The 18,785-nt window shown below is 37.9% G+C and overlaps 1 protein-coding gene across 7 annotated transcripts in view; it reads right to left on the bottom strand.

Annotated features, from left to right (window-relative positions):
- Positions 1 to 18,785, bottom strand: part of PLEKHA5 (pleckstrin homology domain containing A5) — a 252,442-nt gene that overhangs the window by 13,015 nt on the left and 220,642 nt on the right. For 6 of the 7 annotated variants that reach the window (XM_043440558.1, XM_043440559.1, XM_043440560.1 and 3 more), the window contains 5 exons: positions 15,552 to 15,653; positions 12,607 to 12,718; positions 11,659 to 11,705; positions 9,753 to 9,870; positions 5,290 to 5,408 (listed from right to left, as the gene is read on the bottom strand). In XM_043440558.1, coding sequence (XP_043296493.1) covers positions 5,290 to 5,408; positions 9,753 to 9,870; positions 11,659 to 11,705; positions 12,607 to 12,718; positions 15,552 to 15,653 — 498 coding nt within the window. Of the gene's footprint in view, positions 1 to 5,289; positions 5,409 to 9,752; positions 9,871 to 10,692; positions 10,882 to 11,658; positions 11,706 to 12,606; positions 12,719 to 15,551; positions 15,654 to 18,785 lie in introns of all 7 variants that reach the window. The other variant, XM_043440565.1, reaches the window with a different exon arrangement.

Genomic DNA, 18,785 nt, shown 5'->3' with positions numbered 1-18,785 from the left:
ATATATATTTTTTTCTTTTTTGTCAAACTTTACACTTTTTATTTTGTATTGGCATATAGCCAGATTAACAATGTTGTGGTAGTTTCAGGTGAACAATGTAGTCATACATATACATGTATCCATTCTCCCCCAATCTCCCCTCTCATCCAGGCTGGCACACCAACACTGAGAAGAGTTCCATGTGCTATACAATAGGTCTGTGTTGGTTATCCATTTTGAATATAGCAGTTTGTATAGAACCATCTCAAACTTCCTAACTATCCCTTCCCCTTTAAAAAGAGTAAATTCTAGATACTGATTAGGATGTTGGCTACTTTAGCACTGTTATTTTTAGTAATACACAACAAACATGTGTTCTTCCTAGTTTTCTGTGTTTGTGAAAAAGTGTTGTCTCTCTGAAACTTCCTTTTCCAAACTATATTACACAAATCTACTTTATTCTTTTAAAATGCAAAATATTATTAATTTTTACATTTTCTCTCCCATGTAACTAGAAAAGAATATCTCATTGGGGTTTCAGTCAGCACTTTAAAAATGATCATCGGAGTTGAGCCATTTTTATCTACTTGTGAATTATGACTATTGTACATTTTCCATTTAAAGAAACCCTATGAATAACTGATTTATATTCATTCATTATATATTATGGAATTGGTCTGATAAATTGCAAGTATTTTCTCCTGGCATCTATATAGTTTATAAAGGACTTCCCAGTACAGTACTATATAAGTATATCCTTCTATACTTTTCCCCCAGTGTTTGTTTACATATGTCTTTCTTCTAGCATTTGTGATTGTTGTTGTTTAGTCACTCAATCATGTCCGACTCTTTGTAACCCCACGGACTGTAGCCCACCAGGTTACACTGTTCATGGGATTCTACAGGCAAGAGTACTGGAGTGGGTTGCCATGTCTCCTCCAGGGGACCTTCCTGACCCAGGGATGGAACCCACGTCTCCTCTACTGGCAGGGCGGATTCTTTACCACCGACTCACTGGGGAACCCAGTATTTAAGTTAGTTATTAATTTTTTTAAGATAGTTATAGAATAATATAAACCCATTAATATCTTCCTGTTTGTTCTTTTTTTTTTTTTTTTAATAACGGCATTAGCCTTCTCAACCTTTCCTGAAGATTGGGGTCTCCAGGAACAGGGTATGTAATATTCTATTCCTAGAACTTTTGACACCCCTTGAGTTACAGTAACTTTAAGACAGAACATTGTTGCTCTGAACTTTAGAGTTTAAGATCCCACTTACATCATGAGAAGCCAGTACAGTAAGGTTTCGCCTATTCCTTAACCTCAGGATTTAGTGGATACTGCTTTTGATGTGAAAATAGGTGAGGGGTTTTGAGCTTGATAACAGCAGGAACAGCATTTTGTGCTCAATCCACAGTTTTTCCATCAGCCCACTCTCTAGGATTTACATTTTGTTCACTTAAGAAGGCTCCATATTCATGAAAACAGAGGCCTGGACCATGTTCAGTATATGCCTCCCTAGAAGGGGCGAGGGAGACTCCAGCTCGATCAGAACCTCGTGAGAAAAACAGCACGGAGCCCCAGTTGCAGCTTAAAAGATGACTGAAATAATAGCATTTGGCTCATCCTGAGAGTCCCATTACAGTAGTGGATCAGGAGGAAAGCAGACAAGGGGCTTCAGCGAGCACAGAGAAAGTCGCCCCAGTGTCCAAAAGAAAATCAATCGATTGCCGCCGCCCCCCCCCCCCCCCCCCCCCGGCCAGAGTTATTAATCCCCAGTGTTCCACAGGTGTAATTAGAATGGGAGCTCGTGTAGGGACCCCCAGGCACTTTCAGTCCTGATTGCCTTGACAGTCCAACCCCTGGGGCTTATGTCTCAGAGGGTAATCTCTCCTCAGGTGTGGTCATTTTATAGACTGGACATGGAGCCAGGTGCAGCTTAGATGCCTGAGGGCAATCCAGCTTGAGATGCCTCTCCTTTCCACCTTAATAACAAGTCCACCCCTTTTCACCTCGGATACTCGGGGCACTTTTCAGTCTGCTTCAGAGTGGATCTAACAGCCATTGTTGGGGCTTCAATCTTTTGCCAGGTTGTTTTTTTTTTCCTTCTACTTTCCTCCCCGTATTCTTTACCATGATATTCCAGCTGAACCAGCTGTGACAGTTTTTCAAAGACTGATTTGGTCCAAAGGTCTGTTTTCATAACTTATGGCAGAAACCTGTAGTTCACTGAGTGAGAAATCTATCTTTCAGATTATTCCTCCCTCTGTACTTTTGGGATAAAAGTCAGTAAACTTGCGGAGAGCCTCTTGTAGTCTATCTAGGAATTTATCAGGAGCTTTCTTTCTCCCTGTTCTGTGTCAGCCAACTTAGCATAGTTTAAAGTCTTCGTGTGCACTCGCTTGAGTCCTTCAAGAATACGCCTGGCAAAGTGGTTCTGATCCCACCTTCATTTAGGCATGCTATATTCAGTCTGGCTCATCATGGGAACTGCTTGGCTCCCAGGAGGGAGGAGGGCTATTTTGTGTTCCCTCCTTCCCCATGTCTCATGCTTAAGCCATTCATCTCCAAAAATAGTAGCTTCTCCCAAAACTCGAGTTCTCGAGTCAGGAGTCAGCATCTGTCCCAAGACATACGTTACATCTCTCCAAGTAAGGCCATAAAGTTAGTCCTGTAAAGGCTTCTATGAATTGGGACTGTTTCAGTTTCTATTGAGACTGAGGCAACCCCTTCTGGAAGGGTGCCCTGACTCAGCCTGTTTAGTTGGGAGCCCCAGATACAGGGGCAAAGTAAGAGAAGAGGAGGCAGCTGAAGGTTTCACACCAAAATCTGCACCCTTAGGACATAAGTCTGGCATGTCTCACAGCGAGATACAGAGCAACACATATGGCCCTTCCACCCATTTCTCTTGTTTTCTGCAGGACTGATCTAACTGTAAAACAATATTATAATTGAGACCCTTCAGCCGACTGCCGGGCCAGCCGGAAGATTTCAGTGAGCAACACGACGCGTTCCTTTAGGCTAAGAAATAAAGACACAGAACAGATGGGGTCGAGAGGATTGCTGCAGTCAGCGATCCTTCCTGTTTGTTCTTAACATGCATTTTTAAGTTTTTTTTCTGTTGACTTAGTTTACATTACTATTTTCAAAGAAAACACCCTTTTAATCTAAAAAATGTCTAACTCTATGAACAATAGTATTATAGAACCATTATATTTCTTATAAATTTATCAGAAATTTTTGGATATACTTTGTACTTTTACTTTAGTATCTTTCAAGAATAATCATCATTTGTTGTAGTTTTCAGTCTTTTCTTATCATTTTAATCTCATACCAAATAAATAGAATTTATAAAGATGAAAAGTTAAAAAAAAAAAAGGTGAAAAGTAAAAGTTCTTTTGCAATCCAAATTTCTAGAGAGTACTTCGGGAAGTGATTTAAATCCTCTGGGAATTGTCCCAAGGTTAGACTAGTGAAAAGTCAGTTTGAATTAAATGGATCTTAGATGAAAGTGTGAAATAGAGGATTTCCTTTTTTCTTAATTCACATTTCTCATTTTAACCAGAGGACTAGCAAAGTTTAAGTCTCCCACAGCAGAAAGGGCCTGAAAACTCAGGCGGGTCTGTGAATCCATCAGTTTGGGTGACTACAGAATGTGTTTATCACTTTCTTAAGGAAATTGTTATAGGTGTCAAGGAGCAGCTATCTGAAAACAGATTCTACAAACTGGTCACTAAAAGCTTCATGTGGCGTCTGAGCAAAGAAAACCTAAATTAGGCCTGTACTCTGAGGTGCTAACTGCATGGCTGCTACATCACTTCAGTCGTGTCTGACTCTGTGACCCCATGGGCTGTAGCCCATCAGGCTCCTCTGTCCATGGGATTCTCCAGGCAAGAATGCTGGAGTGGGTTGCCATGTCCTCCTCCAGGGGATCTTCCCCACCCAGGGACTGAACCCACATCTCCTGTAGGGGCAGGCACATTGTACCCACATCTCCTGTATGGGCAGGCGCATTGAACCCACATCTCCTGTAGGGGCAGGCGCATTGTACCCACATCTCCTGTACGGGCAGGCGCATTGAACCCACATCTCCTGTACGGGCATGCGCATTGTACCCACATCTCCTGTACGGGCAGGCGCATTGAACCCACATCTCCTATACGGGCAGGCGCATTGAACCCACATCTCCTGTACGGGCAGGCGCATTGAACCCACATCTCCTGTACGGGCAGGCGCACTGTACCCTCATCTCCTGTAGGGGCAGGCGCACTGTACCCTCATCTCCTGTAGGGGCAGGCGCACTGTACCCACATCTCCTGTAGGGGCAGGCGCACTGTACCCACATCTCCTGTACGGGCAGGCGCACTGTACCCACATCTCCTGTAGGGGCAGGCGCACTGTACCCACATCTCCTGTAGGGGCAGGCGCACTGTACCCACATCTCCTGTAGGGGCAGGCGCACTGTACCCACATCTCCTGTACGGGCAGGCGCATTGAACCCACATCTCCTGTACGGGCAGGCGCACTGTACCCTCATCTCCTGTACGGGCATGCGCACTGTACCCACATCTCCTGTAGGGGCAAGGCGCACCTGTACCCACATCTTCCTGTAACGGGCAGGCGCGCACTGTACCCACATCTTCTAGGGGCAGGCGCACTGTACCCACATCTCCTGTAGGGGCAGGCGCACTGTACCCACATCTCCTGTAGGGGCAGGCGCACTGTACCCACATCTCCTGTACGGGCAGGCGCATTGAACCCACATCTCCTGTAGGGGCAGGCGCACTGTACCCACATCTCCTGTAGGGGCAGGCGCACTGTACCCACATCTCCTGTAGGGGCAGGCGCACTGTACCCACATCTCCTGTACGGGCAGGCGCATTGAACCCACATCTCCTGTACGGGCAGGCGCACTGTACCCACATCTCCTGTAGGGGCAGGCGCACTGTACCCACATCTCCTGTACGGGCAGGCGTCATGCCTGGTGGCGCATGGTACCACTGTGCCACCAGGGTTTCCTGAGGTGCTAATTCCCTGAATTTAATTTTAGAAATTAAGATTGCTAATTTTTTCTTAGAATATGTTAAAAAAAAAGTTCTGATAGGAATTCCCTGGTGGTCTAGTGGTTAGCACTCCGAACTTCCACTTCAGGGGGCATGGGTTTGATCCCTGGTTGGAGAACTAAGATCCTGCAGGCTGCATGGTGTGCCAAAAAAAATTTCCAAAACAATCCCCTAAAATTAAAACGCACATAAATGTGGCAATAAACAGGTTTCAGAATCCTTCTAGAAATTAATGGATAGTTAAATACCGTTCTTGAATCCATCATCTTCTTAGTTTTCCTTAACGTTACATATGAGGCTATTGTCGAAGATTCGGGTGTTGGTGATTTTGTTCTTGGAGGGACTACTCCAACAGGAAAGTGGGAACCTAAAAATAAAAAGAACAGTAAGTTCTATAAAACATATTCACATGACATTGCTCTCTTTTGATCTATTCAGTTTCTGAGACTTTTAAAATTAGAATGCAAATTTATTGTTTGAAAAGAGACAGGGAAACATAATAACCTTTCATTAGTCATTTTATCTATAAGCCATCAATGATGCTAAGCAGACAAATTTAGGGTTATATTTAGAAATAAAGTTCTACTGACTATAACAGATGACATTAAAACATTATAAAAATTCAGTAATAATGGATCATATATCTTCACAAAAACTCTGTAAAGACAAGAAGGTAAAGGAAATGCAGTTTCTGGGTTAATGAACTTCTTCATATCCATACAGCTCAGCAGCATCATGGCTGGGGTTTCTGCTTTTCCCGTTGTTGCTCTCCTTCTTCATGAAATATTTACAATTATTTTCAGAGGCTGAAAGTACCTTAATCTAATCCTCTCACACAGATGGGCAAAGTTATTGTCAGAAGGTAGTCATTTACCTAAATGTCCTTCATTTTCATTTGATCTCTTTCAATCACACTGCACTAACTCAATCAAGAATCTACTAACAATGTTAAGAAAAGTTAACTACAGGTAATTGAAGTTAACTTTTCTTTTGCATTTCTGAAAATCTCTAGAATGAGTACATACTACTTTTATAATTAGAAAACAACACACAGCTGCACACACAAATCATTAACATAACAGTAAAAGCTAGTGGTCAGTTAACAGAAAATGTATTCACTTGTATCATAGTTGTCTTGTTTAAGAAGAAGATGCGCACTATTGTCCATGGAGGACACAAGTAAAAGAAGGAATTAATCAAATCTTGATGGTTTGTTGAAAAAAAAAAAAAAAATCACTCTCTCGGGGCTCACTAATGTTACATGAAATAAGTATCAACAGAAAAATGAAATCTTATTTTTCCCACTAAAACCAGATAGTGGTCAACCATTCACAGCCCCTGTAGGTTAAGAACAAAACAATGTGCAGCTGAATCAAGCTAAAATATTATGAAACTGTGTGTTTATTAGAATTGTATATTTGAGAATGTGAAGAGCTGGACTGCTATGTTACAAGTAATTTTATAAAGCAAATAAAAGACTTTTCTGTTGTGCCAGTCAATGGTCCATTTTTTTTTTCAATTGAAGGATAATTGCTTTACAACTGTGGTCCATTTTTAAGAGCTCTACTTTAAGTCATGTGGTACAAATAAATTACACTGTAATTGATCTGTATACTTCAGACAATTTATTCAGATGAGAGCCTATTATACTTTTTAAAATTTTTAACATTTTTTAAATTTTTAGGATTACACTTAAAAAAAAAAACAAAACCCAAATTTTAAAAGAGGAAAAACTTTGAGAGAACATATTTCAAACAGTACAGTTTTTATGAGTAAGTATATCTATGAGTTTTTTGCTGAATAGTGTTAAAATCTGTTTATCCATACTCTCTTGACAGATTACGTGACTGCTTCCAGTTTTTGTCTACTACGAATTAAAGCTTGCTTTAAAGACCCTTGAATAAGGCTTTGTGAGGAATTATGTTTGCATTTTTCTTAGGTAGATACATAGGATTCCTAAGTTTCATAAGTGCATGTTTAACTTTATAAGAAGCTGCCAGACTACTGCTCTGTATTCGACCACCTCAGAAATGTGTGCGGTCCACATCCTAACCGACAGTAGGTAGTCAGTCAGTCCTTTAAGTTCAGTCATTTTAGAAGGTGTGCACTGTGATTTTTATTTGCCTTAAAACCGCAATTCTTTTATGATCAGTAAGTTGTTAACTTTTCCATGTGCTTACTGGTCATTTGTATACCTTATTTGTTAGCTCTCCAAGGCTTATATGCCTGAACTAGGTTGTTTATTATTGATTTACCAGAGTTGTTTATATATTTTGGATACAAGGGTTTTGTCAGGTGTATGTATTGGTAATTGTTTCTCCTGTTCTGATGGGCAAAAGTTCTAAATTTTGATGAAACCAAATTAATCAGTTTTCACTGAGAGTATACCCCTCAGAGGGTCCCAACTTTAGCTGACTGGGTCTCCCAGCAGACTACTAATACGTTCATGCTCTGAGCTTTGTCCTGTCACAAAGTGAAAGCTGGCTTTCATGCTCCACTTAGTAACTTCCTGGATGCCTCCTGCTATAGACTGAAGTGGTCTTCCTAAAATTCCTGCTGAAACCCTTATCCCTGATGTTGTGGACCTGAACATGGTGCTTAAGAAGAGCAGACTGAGTAGACTAATGATGTGTCTGATGTATCTGACTCTTTGTGACCGCATGGACTGTTAGCCTTCCAGGCTCCTCTGTCCATGGAATTCTCCAGGCAAGAGTACTGGAGTGGGTAGCCACGTGATCTTCCCACCCAGGGCTCAAACCCAGGTCTCCTGCACTGCAGGTGGATTCTTTACTATCTGAGCCACCAGGGAAGCCCAGACTAATGAACCACCCTTCATGTAATTTTCCGCCTGAACATTCCTCCTTTCTTTACTTTTCTTCAACTTGTTGAAGCTTCTCAAAAAATTTAAGTGATATGAACCAGCTTTTATATAAAAGTGCTGGGTCTTAGTTGCAGCATGCGGGATCTTTTAGTGGTGGTATGCGAACTCAGTTGCGGCATGTGGGCCAGTTCCCCGACCAAGGATCAAACCCAGGCTCCCTGCATTGGGAGCACAAAGTCTTAGCCACTGGGCCACCAGGAAGTTCCTGAACTAGCTTTTTTTTTTCTGGCTGCACCAAGTCTCTTAGTTGTGGCACTTGGGATCTGAAGATTTGCTGTGGCATGCAGGACCTTTTCAGTTTGGGCATGCAAGTTCTTTGTTATGGCATGTAAGATCTAGTTCCCTGACCAGGGATTGAACGGGGGCTCCCTGCATCGGGACCATGGGAGTTTGAGCCACTGGGCCACGAGCGAAGTCCCTGAACCAGCTTTTATAATCACTGTTTGTGGGAGGATTGGCCAGGGTATCTAGTTACCAAAAACATTTACTTTGGTTTGCTGTCTGATAACTCCTGCATATTTATAACTACATGCAACAATATGGTAAGGACTAAGACTGTGACTCTAACTTAAACTTGTCTGTGAAAAGAGAAAGTTAACAAAGACTTTCAGTGAGAAGATATGACTTGAACAAGAAAGATGTATATATATTAACTTTTCAAGATGGCACTATTTTTCTAATGGGAAAAAAAAAAAAACACTGACATTAGAAAACCTTGAAAAATATTCCAATTATGGAAAAAGCTATGTGAATATTACCATTTCATACTGTTCAAAATTTACTTTGTGACCCTCTAGCAGGTTTAAAAAAATTGACTAGGGAGTTATGATGATCAGAAATTACTTTTCTGAAAAACCCCACATTCTAGAGTATTTGTTTTATCTCTAACAAATTTTTGGTGAAACATTTTTGAAAGTAAGTCACAGATACTTTACTCCTAAGTGTTTCAGAATTCACTTACTACATCTCCTAAATAACCACAGTATCACAGTATCATTAGGCAGTATCTAGAACCTATGTCAATTTCCATTATTCTCCAAAGAATGTCTTTAGAGCTTTTCTTTTAAACCATGATCAACTCAAAAAGTTCAAGTACTATACTATATTTGTTTTTTTCTGTCTTATTCCTGAATAGCCCCCTCTCTATCCTTTTTTTTAAATAATATTGATTTCTTAAAGAATAACTAGCATTAAAAAATAATCAGATGACTTCCTTGGTGGTCCAGTGGCTAAGACTCCAAGCTCCCAATGCAGGGGGCCCAGGTTTGATCCCTGGTCAGGGAATTAGATCCCACATACTTCAACTAAGACTCAGCACAGCCAAATAAATATTAAAAGATAATCAGAGTATACACAGTAAAAATAAGCATTATTTCATAGAATTTACTTTTATAAAAATTGTATAAATGTCTGTCTTATTCCTAATCTTTTATATATAATTTTGAAAGAGTAAAAACCAAAAAGTAAAGTGTCAGGTTAGGAAATAGAAAGTTTTTCACAAATTTGACATAAACTTATTTCTCAATAAAACCTCACCTGAACTGACATGAAGTTTTTTAGTTTTTATCCCACAGAGGATAAATAGTCCAAAAATATTACTGTGTTTAAAAAAGGAGATTCCTAGCAGAGAAGGTGACTTATAATATACAGTTTATGGGTCATATTATTGTCCCAATATCTGAAAACTTCTAAATTCAGAAACTCGTCAGATTCCACAGGTTTCAGATAAGGGGTTGTGGGCTCATATATGTACTCTGTCAGCATGTAAACTGAATTTGTTTCTAAAATGTCTAAAAGACACAGGAGATAAGACATATCACAAATGCTAACCTTTAACAGAAGTTTCTATTTCCGAAGCAGGTTCTGATTTTTCTTCTCCATTAGACTCATCAACTTCTGCCACTGTTGTTAATTCTGGCTCACTCTTGTAGAGTCTATAATCTGGACCCTTGAAAGAAAGATGTGTAATTACAAAAAAAAAGGTAAAAGTCTTTTTAAAAATGTTTACCTTACACTCTTAACAATCAAAAGCCCCAGTCAGCTATATTGGATATAAATCAATTAATATATATGTTATAATTAGGATAGGAAAAAAAAGGCTTTGAAAGATTTTTAACCAGTATATCTTTTGGTTTTAAAATTAAGAATATTCCTCTTAAGGACAAAGCCATCAGAACATTTTTATCACAGTAAAACTAAAGTCTGAAAATAATTATATCATATTAACTCAATTAGCCCTATTTCTTTTTTTCCTGTTCTCTTCTTCTTGCTTATTACATTTAACACATTTACTTCATCTCTAAGCTTTTTTCTAGTTTCCATGGGTAATGTCTCTTCCTGGCAATGTCCAAATCCTCTAACAGTTTTCCTAGACTGAACTGCCCACATCCCAACCTTTTTATCGTTCCTGATAAGAATCTTTTTCTTCCTTGCATCTTTCTGATTTAAAGGTATCACTTTGCCTCCAATATCCTGAAATGGTAGATTTAAAATATGGCTCCTTAAACACATGCAATATAACCACTTGATGAAAATATTCATGAAAAGCAACAAACTATGAAATATTAAAATTGTGGGGGGGGGGAATGACAATAAGAAACATAAAACTAAAACAGGAAAAACACAGACGATAATGTTATATATGAACACAAAAGTACTGGCTAAAAGTGATGTGATAATAATAAAAAGAAAAGATTGAGTCAAAAATAAATTGTTGGGACAAATGAGGGCATGTACGATTGATTACTCTGTGGCTATTACAGCCACTTACACAGTGGGATCCATTTCTTGGATATCCTTGAACTTGGTGAATCTTCTTTTCTTCGGGCAGATGGACTGGGCCCCTGCTATAACAGAGCAAGGAGCTGCTATCACTGGGCAGAGGGGGGATTATGGGAGGCTGGTCTGTAAAGTCATAGGACCGAGGAAGTGGAGGACGAGGTGGGACTACTTCCTCTTCCTAAAGATTGTAGAATAGTCACCTTATTTAGACAAGCATATTGAATTAAGTATATCGAAATTCTTTGCAATGGTAAGTTAACTTATATTCACTTTAAGAAAATTAAAGGGACACTGCCAAGTCAAGAGTCTCATATCAAAAAGTAAAACCAAAAATGTTTATGATAGCCAATAACTGAGTTTTAAATTTGGTTGCATCTCATTTTTTCGGTAACCACAGGTTACCTTTACTCTGAAGTTCAACATCAAAACAAATTTATGAAACTACTGTATTTCATTTTAAAAATAGAAGAATTAATTTTAAATATCTTGCTCTATTTTGTTTAGGTAAATTTAAGAGAAAAAAAATTTTTCTTTTTGGTTGACTTTTATACAAAATTCAAGACAACAGATGCTTTCAACTAGGTTGACAGTATCTCTTTATAGTTGTAATTTCTTTATGGTATGCATGATACACAGCCAACTTATCTATCAGTCATCTCATACACTTTAAAAAATACACCAAACAACGATAAATACTCAAATTACTTAGACTAGAAAAAGTATGACAATGTTAAAGTTCTAACATAGATGAAAAGTGGTCATTCAAATTTTTTTGCATTAAAAAAAGGGAAGAAGATCATACTCGTTAAAAGCACCAAATTACTGAACCAGTGAAATTTCAAGATTAAGACAATAACAGATATATTTAGAAAACATTTTGGTTATGAATAAATTCTAATTCATGTTTTAATTATAAATTAAAATAATTATAGTTAGAGAAACAATCCAAACTTACCTCATTTTTGTACTTAACTGTTGAGAAAGGCTTTGATCCTATCATACCTATTAAAAAAAATGTAAACTATAACTACTTACATTAAACATACCTTTTTAAATCTATAGAAAAGAGGAACAATTCCATTTTGCTTATTTTCAACAAAGGCTTTAGTTTCTAACCCCCCGTTTATTAACGTTTTCTGAATTTAAAACCAATACATTGCTATACAGTAGAAATTAACACATAAAGCCACCATAATTCAAGAAAATAAATTTTAAAACTCATTACATTAACAATACAAACTGAAATATCTAATTTAAACAACAGTACGGGCAAATGGGTTCTCTCAAATACAGTTGGTTTAAGTATGATTTGATATAATCTTTTAGGAGAGCACTTTGGCTGTGCCTATCAAAATGAAAAATGTAAACTTATTTCTCATTTTCTAGAATCCATTAAGTACTAGCATGTGTGTTTATCATGCACACAGTAATGTTCATTATATCAAAGAAAAACAAAAAAAAAACTCAACCAACCCACCAACCTGGAAGCAACCTACTGAAAAAAACACACTGTTCATCAACACTGAACTTGATAAATTACAGTTTACCTGTACAATGTATTCTGACACACCTGTTACTGTACTGTGTTGTTAAGGAGAAAAAAGCATACCGATGAAAAACAGCACTTTCTATGGTGGCGAAAAAACTACTCAAACCAAAATATTGTGTGTGTTTATAATTACAGACACAAAACAATGATTTATTTTTGTCTGAGTGTGGCTGGGAGAAATTTTGCTTTCTATATTACATATAAACTTGGGTACTAATTCATTATTACAAAGCACCTGTTTTCTAATGCCAAAAATTCAGTAAAATAACAAGAGAAATCCAATTCTGCAAGTCATTCCATTTAGATATAATAATATGGTCAATTAGTGCGGAATCAAAGACAAAACTAACGTACCTGTTTCCGAAGTGCCTCTCTGCTGCTTGTGTTTGCTCAGTCCTTCCATGACATCCTGAATTCTCCAGAGTTCTTTCTGAATTTGGGCACGCTGAATTCCTGCTGATTCGGTCTATCCGTAAAAATGGACATACCACACACGAGGGCAGGGGGAGGGAGAGAAATCATGAGATACAGTGATAAATTCCACTAATTACATATCTAAAAAATGAGAACCACACTGGATTTACGTTTGAGACTATTTAATATAATCTGTGTGTCCTTCTCAGTTTTGCAATGTCAATGATAAAAGAAAGAAAGAGAAAAATTTAATATTTCAGACCTACATGGTACACTATTTCACATCTTTTCAATAAGCATTGTGTTGCATTATTTACAATCGGGAAGGAATACTGACTAGATGGGACTAAAAATGGGGAACCTCCCCTAAACCAAAACCAACAAAACAACACAAAAACACAACAGAACAGAAACTCACCAACCTCAAATTAAACAAAACATTTTTAGGGGGAAAAAAAAGGAAAGTATTTTAGCTTCCTAAGTTTTAGAAAGACATGCCAAAAAAGAAACAGCAAATTACAAAATATAGTTTGAAGAGTTTGGCTGATAGAGTTAAAAAGAATTTTCAGGACAAATTTTCAGCTTGCCATTTTATTACTGCCATTTTTATTCTAACCTAAAGTTGTATCTACTTTTTTTTACCTCTAACACCCCATTTCATGACCTTAGGCTAAATACCCTAATTGAAGCCAAAATAAGATAATATTGGTAAGATTCTAACAAAACTCTATGACTCATTGATAAGTACTAAAACAGTAAATATCATTTTTAGGACTATAACTTAAAAAGACACAGGTAAATAAGTACAAAAATTGCCATGATTATGATAGCCCTGAAATGTCAATACCAATAAAGACTTTTGAGAGGGAATATAAACTACACAAATCAGACAATTGCACATACAGAATATGTATTATTTTTGCAATAATTTAAAAGAATACATATTTCTGTGTATCTGAAAGGTGTTTAATGAAAATCTCATTTTTATTTTATTTTGCACTTCTCTGGTTCCTAGTTACACTGACCGACTTTTCAAACACTTGTTAGCAAACTGTGTTATTAAGTTTTCTACCAATTAAAACTATTCATGTTCTTTGTCTATTTTTCTAATGCATTTCTGTTTCTCCAAAACAAAATGAAAAAGTTTTCTGCAATTCTAGTTAAGTAATTTGTTGAATTTTTAGAGGTTCAAGATACTTCTTCCTAGTATGTCATTTTTCAAGTTTTCTATGTTGTTTTCATTGTTTACTTATGTATTTAACAAACAATTATATATTATTATAATATGTTTTATTTGCCTGGTTCCATTCTAAGTGCTTCAAAAAAAATCAACACATTTAACCATCATAATAACCCGACAGGGGTAGATACTATTATTATTTTTATTTTACTGAGTGGAAACTGAGGCATATGTAACTGGCCTAAGGTTGTATGTACAATGCTACTTCTCATAAGATGTGCCTCCTAGTTTTTCATTTTTTTACAAAATGTCTAACTACTTGTGGTCTTTATTATACCTTAAAAATAAAGAACCATTTTGTGATTTTCTTTTCTGGAGATTTGGTTGGAATAGAAATTACGCTTATGGGAAGAATTTTCATTCTGATAATGTTAAATCAGGTCATCAACAACACAGTATAACAATTAATACCTCTCCATTTATTCAGGTCTTCTCTTATGTCCTATACTAATTAAATATTCATGTGCTCAGTCGCTCAGTTGTGACCAGCTCTTTGCGACCCCATGGACTATAGCTTGCCAGGCTCCTCTGTCCACAGAATATTACACGTAAGAATACTGGAGTGGGTTGTCATTTCCTTTTCCTAAATTTTCGTGATGAATCTTTTTTATTAGGTTAATCAGGACTGCAAACTGCTTTGGTTCACAGCTTCTTTTTTATGGCCTATGGCCTAAAAATTAACTTTACACTCTTAAGGGGTTATTAAAAATCCCAAGTACCAAAGATTTTATGGCAGAGTGTATATACTTGCAATACCTAAATTCTTTAATATCTGGCCTTTTACAGATAAAGTTTGCTGATCCCTTGGTTATATTTTAGATATTTACCATTTTTTAAATATTGCATTGAGTAACTTCAGTGTACAAAACAGAAGTCAAAACCACACACGGCTACTTAAATTTAGATAATTAAAAATTACTAGCAACACTGCAAATGCCCAACAGCTACACTAGCAACACTGAAGGGCCTAAAAACAACATGTGGTTTAGTGATTCTATTTTGGATAGCATGCACAGAAGACAGGAGACTTTCTATGTCAACCTCACTATCCATTTATTGTACTGAACTGTTGAGTCCACTGGGATTCCAATACAAATTACATAGGGTCACAAGTATGAAGTGACTTTTATTATTATTTTTTTAAACATATATAATCTCCATTCCCCAGGATAATATTTTAAGATGGCTATTAGTATTTTCAGCTTACAGACGAGAAAACAAACACCTGGACCTGAGCTCCCTAACTATTCCCAAAATTGGATTCTTGAAGTGACTTAAGTTGCCACATCTTCCCCTATTCTAATTAATACAGCAGTAAAGATAATGAGCTAAAACAGTTTGATAAAAGAGAGGGATTTAAAGTAGAATAGATAAAATAATTTGCTACTTCAATGGCAAGTGACTGCGAGGAGCACAGGCCACCCTGGGGCTCACTGTGTGCTCAACAGAATAAAGAACTTTTCAACAACGAGGGATGGGCTCTTTGTGAGACAGTAAGATTCCTATCACTGAAAGCATTGAAATCCAGATGTTAGGTAGCTAATCCTGCATCAAATGTTGAAGCTGTGAGCGAATTCAACAAGATAGATTGCACGGTACCAGTCAAAGCCAGCTAGAACAATGTAAACACATTCTAATTCTGTACCTGGACTTCACCGAGGCGATCCAGCTGCTCTTGCATCTGGTTCCTGGTAACAGTTACGTCGTACTCTAACTTATCATATTCTCTCCACGCTCGTTCCAGTTCCTAAGATCAAAGGGCTTTAATTACTTTCACGGAGAAAATGTGCTGGTGTGTTATCGCTCTTGTAATCAATAATGGGCCAAGTACAACATGTTATAACTCACTTCCCTTTACTTTTTTTCCTCTCATTTAGCTCAATTTAAGAAGAATGCTGAGCAACTGAATTATTTATTATTGTGCTGCTGTATTCAAATTTCACTAAAAAAATTAAAATAAAAAACAAACAAAAATAACCCCCAAACAACCCAAACAAACACACTTTATATTATTTATTCATTCATGACGTCAAAATATGCAGCTGATTGTAGGATCTAAAGAGGTTTATTTGGAGAAAATATGTTATTTTATTCATGATAATACATTAATTTTTTTCTTGAAAGTGATTTCTTAAAATGCAGAAGAGGCATAAGTAAAATATTTTCTTATCTGTTGTGATTAACATTTGTCCAGAAATAAAAACACTAAGTAGGCTGTAATTTTAGCATGTCAGATTTTCAATAACACCGGAAGCTTGACATAACTTTACTTAGAATAAATATACAGTCACGTAATGATTTCCTTTTCTCGGGATCCAAAATCAATGCAAATGGTGACTGCAGCCACAAAATTAAGACACTTGCTCCTTGGAAGAAAAGCTATGACAAACGTAGATAGCATATTGAAAAGCAGAGACATCACTTTGCCAACAAAGGTCCATATAGACAAAGTGATGTGGTGGCTTTTCCAGTACTCATGTATTGATGTGAGAGTGGACCATAAAGTAGGCTGAGCACCAAAGAATTGACACTTTTCCAACTGTGGTGCTGGAGAAGACTCTTTAGAGCCCTTGGACTGCAAGGAGATCAAACCAGTCAATCCTAAAGGAAATCAACCCTGAATATTCATTGGTAGGACTGATGCTGAAGCTGAAGCTGAAGCTGCTATACTTCAGCTACCTGATTCGAAGAGCTGATTCACAGGAAAAGACCCTGATGCTGGGAAAGACTGAAGGCAGGAGGAGAAGGGGTCGACAGAGGATGAGATGGTTGGATGGCATCACCGACTTGATGGACATAAGTTTGAGCAAACTCTGGGAGATAGTGAAGGACAGAGATGCCTGGTATGCTGCAGTCCATAGGGTTGCAGGGAGCTGGACATGACTTAGGGACTGAACAACAAAAAATGAACCTAATTCAGCTAACTAATCTAGTGAATCCTGCTTGTAGAGACTTGACAGAGGTACTACTCACCTATAGTTTTCTTTTTTGGGGAAAAGAAAACTACCCCTAAACCTCAAATCAAGAGAAAACTTTCATACTTTAAGCTTAACCACTGTCAGCTATTTAATACAGAATAATTCTACAAGTGCTCAAAAATACAATGTCAGGGAGGATAAAATGACGGTAACAGATTCATCATCCTAAAAGATAATGCTGTGAAAGTTCAGTTCAGTTCAGTTCAGTTGCTCAGTCATATCTGACTTTGCGACTCCATGAACCACAGCACTCCAGGCCTCCTGGTCCATCACCAACTCCCGGAGTCCACCCAAACTCATGTCCGTTGAGTCGGTGATGCCATCCAACGATCACATCTTCTGTCGTCCCCTTCTCCTCCTGCCCTCAATCTTTCCCAGCGTCACAGTCTTTTCAAATGAGTCAGCTCTTTACATCAGGTGGCCAAAGTATTGGAGTTTCGGCTTTTGCATCAGTCCTTCCAATGAACACCCAGGACTGATCTTTAGGATGGACTGGTTGGATCTCCTTGCAGTCCAAGGGACTCTCAAGAGTCTTCTCCAACACCACAGTTCAAAAGCATCAGTTCTTCGGAGCTCAGCTTTTTTTATTGTCCAACTCTCAGATCCATACATGACTACTGGAAAAGCCACAGCCTTGACTAGATGGACCTTTGTTGACAAAGTAATGTCTCTGCTTTTTAATATGCTGTCTAAGTTGGTCATAACTTTCCTTTCAAGGAGTAAGTGTTTTTTTATTTCATGGCTGCAATCATCATCTGCAGTCATTTGGGAGCCTAAAAAAATAAAGTCAGCCACTGTTTCCCCATCTATTTGCCATGAAGTGATGGGACAGGATACCATGATATGAACAAAGCTAGTGGAGGTGATGGAATTCCAGTTGACCTATTTCAAATCCTAAAAGATGATGCTGTGAAAGTGCTTCACTCAATATGCCAGCAAATTTGGAAAACTCAGCAGTGGCCACAAACTGAAAAAGGTCAGTTTTCATTCCAATCCCAAAGAAAGGCAATGCCAAAGAATGCTCAAACTACCACACAATTGCACTCATCTCACACGCTAGTAAAGTAATGCTCAAAATTCTCCAAGCCAGGCTTTAGCAATACATTAACTGTGAACTTCCAGATGTTCAAGCTGGTTTTAGAAAAGGCAGAGGAACCAGAGATCAAATTGCCAACATCTGCTGGATCATCGAAAAAGCAAGAGAGTTCCAGAAAAACATCTATTTCTCCTTTATTGACTATGCCAAAGCCTTTGACTGTGTGGATCATAAAAAACTGAAAAATTCTGAAAGAGATGGGAATACCAGACCACCTGACCTCCCTCTTGAGAAATCTGTACATAGGTCAGGAAGCAACAGTTAGAACTGGATATGGAACAACAGACTGGTTCTAAATAGGAAAAGGAGTGTGTCAAGGCTGTATATTGTCACCATGCTTATTTAACTTATATGCAGAGTACATCATGAGAGACACTGGGTTAGGTGAAGCACAAGTTGGAATCAAGATTGCCAAGAGAAATATCACTAACCTCAGATATGCAGATGACACCACCCTTATGACAGAAATCGAAGAAGAACTAAAGAGCCTCTTGATGAAAGTGAAAGAGGAGAGTGAAAAAGTTGGCTTAAAGCTCAACATCAGAAAACAAAGATCATGGCATCCAGTCCCATCACTTCATGGCAAATAGATGGAGAAACAGTGAAAGCAGTGGCTGCCTTTATTGTTTTGGGCTCCAAAATCATTGCATATGGTGATTGCAGCCATGAAATTAAAAGACGCTTACTCCTTGGAGGGAAAGTTATGACCAACCTAAACAGCATATTAAAAAGCAGAAGCATTACTTTGCCAACAAAAGTCCGTCCAGTCAAGGCTATGGTTTTTCAGTAGCCATGTATGGATGTG

The sequence above is a fragment of the Cervus canadensis genome, chromosome 21, assembly GCF_019320065.1.
Source record: "Cervus canadensis isolate Bull #8, Minnesota chromosome 21, ASM1932006v1, whole genome shotgun sequence".
Lineage (NCBI taxonomy): Eukaryota > Metazoa > Chordata > Mammalia > Artiodactyla > Cervidae > Cervus > Cervus canadensis.
This window is presented reverse-complemented; position numbering and strand designations above follow the sequence as displayed.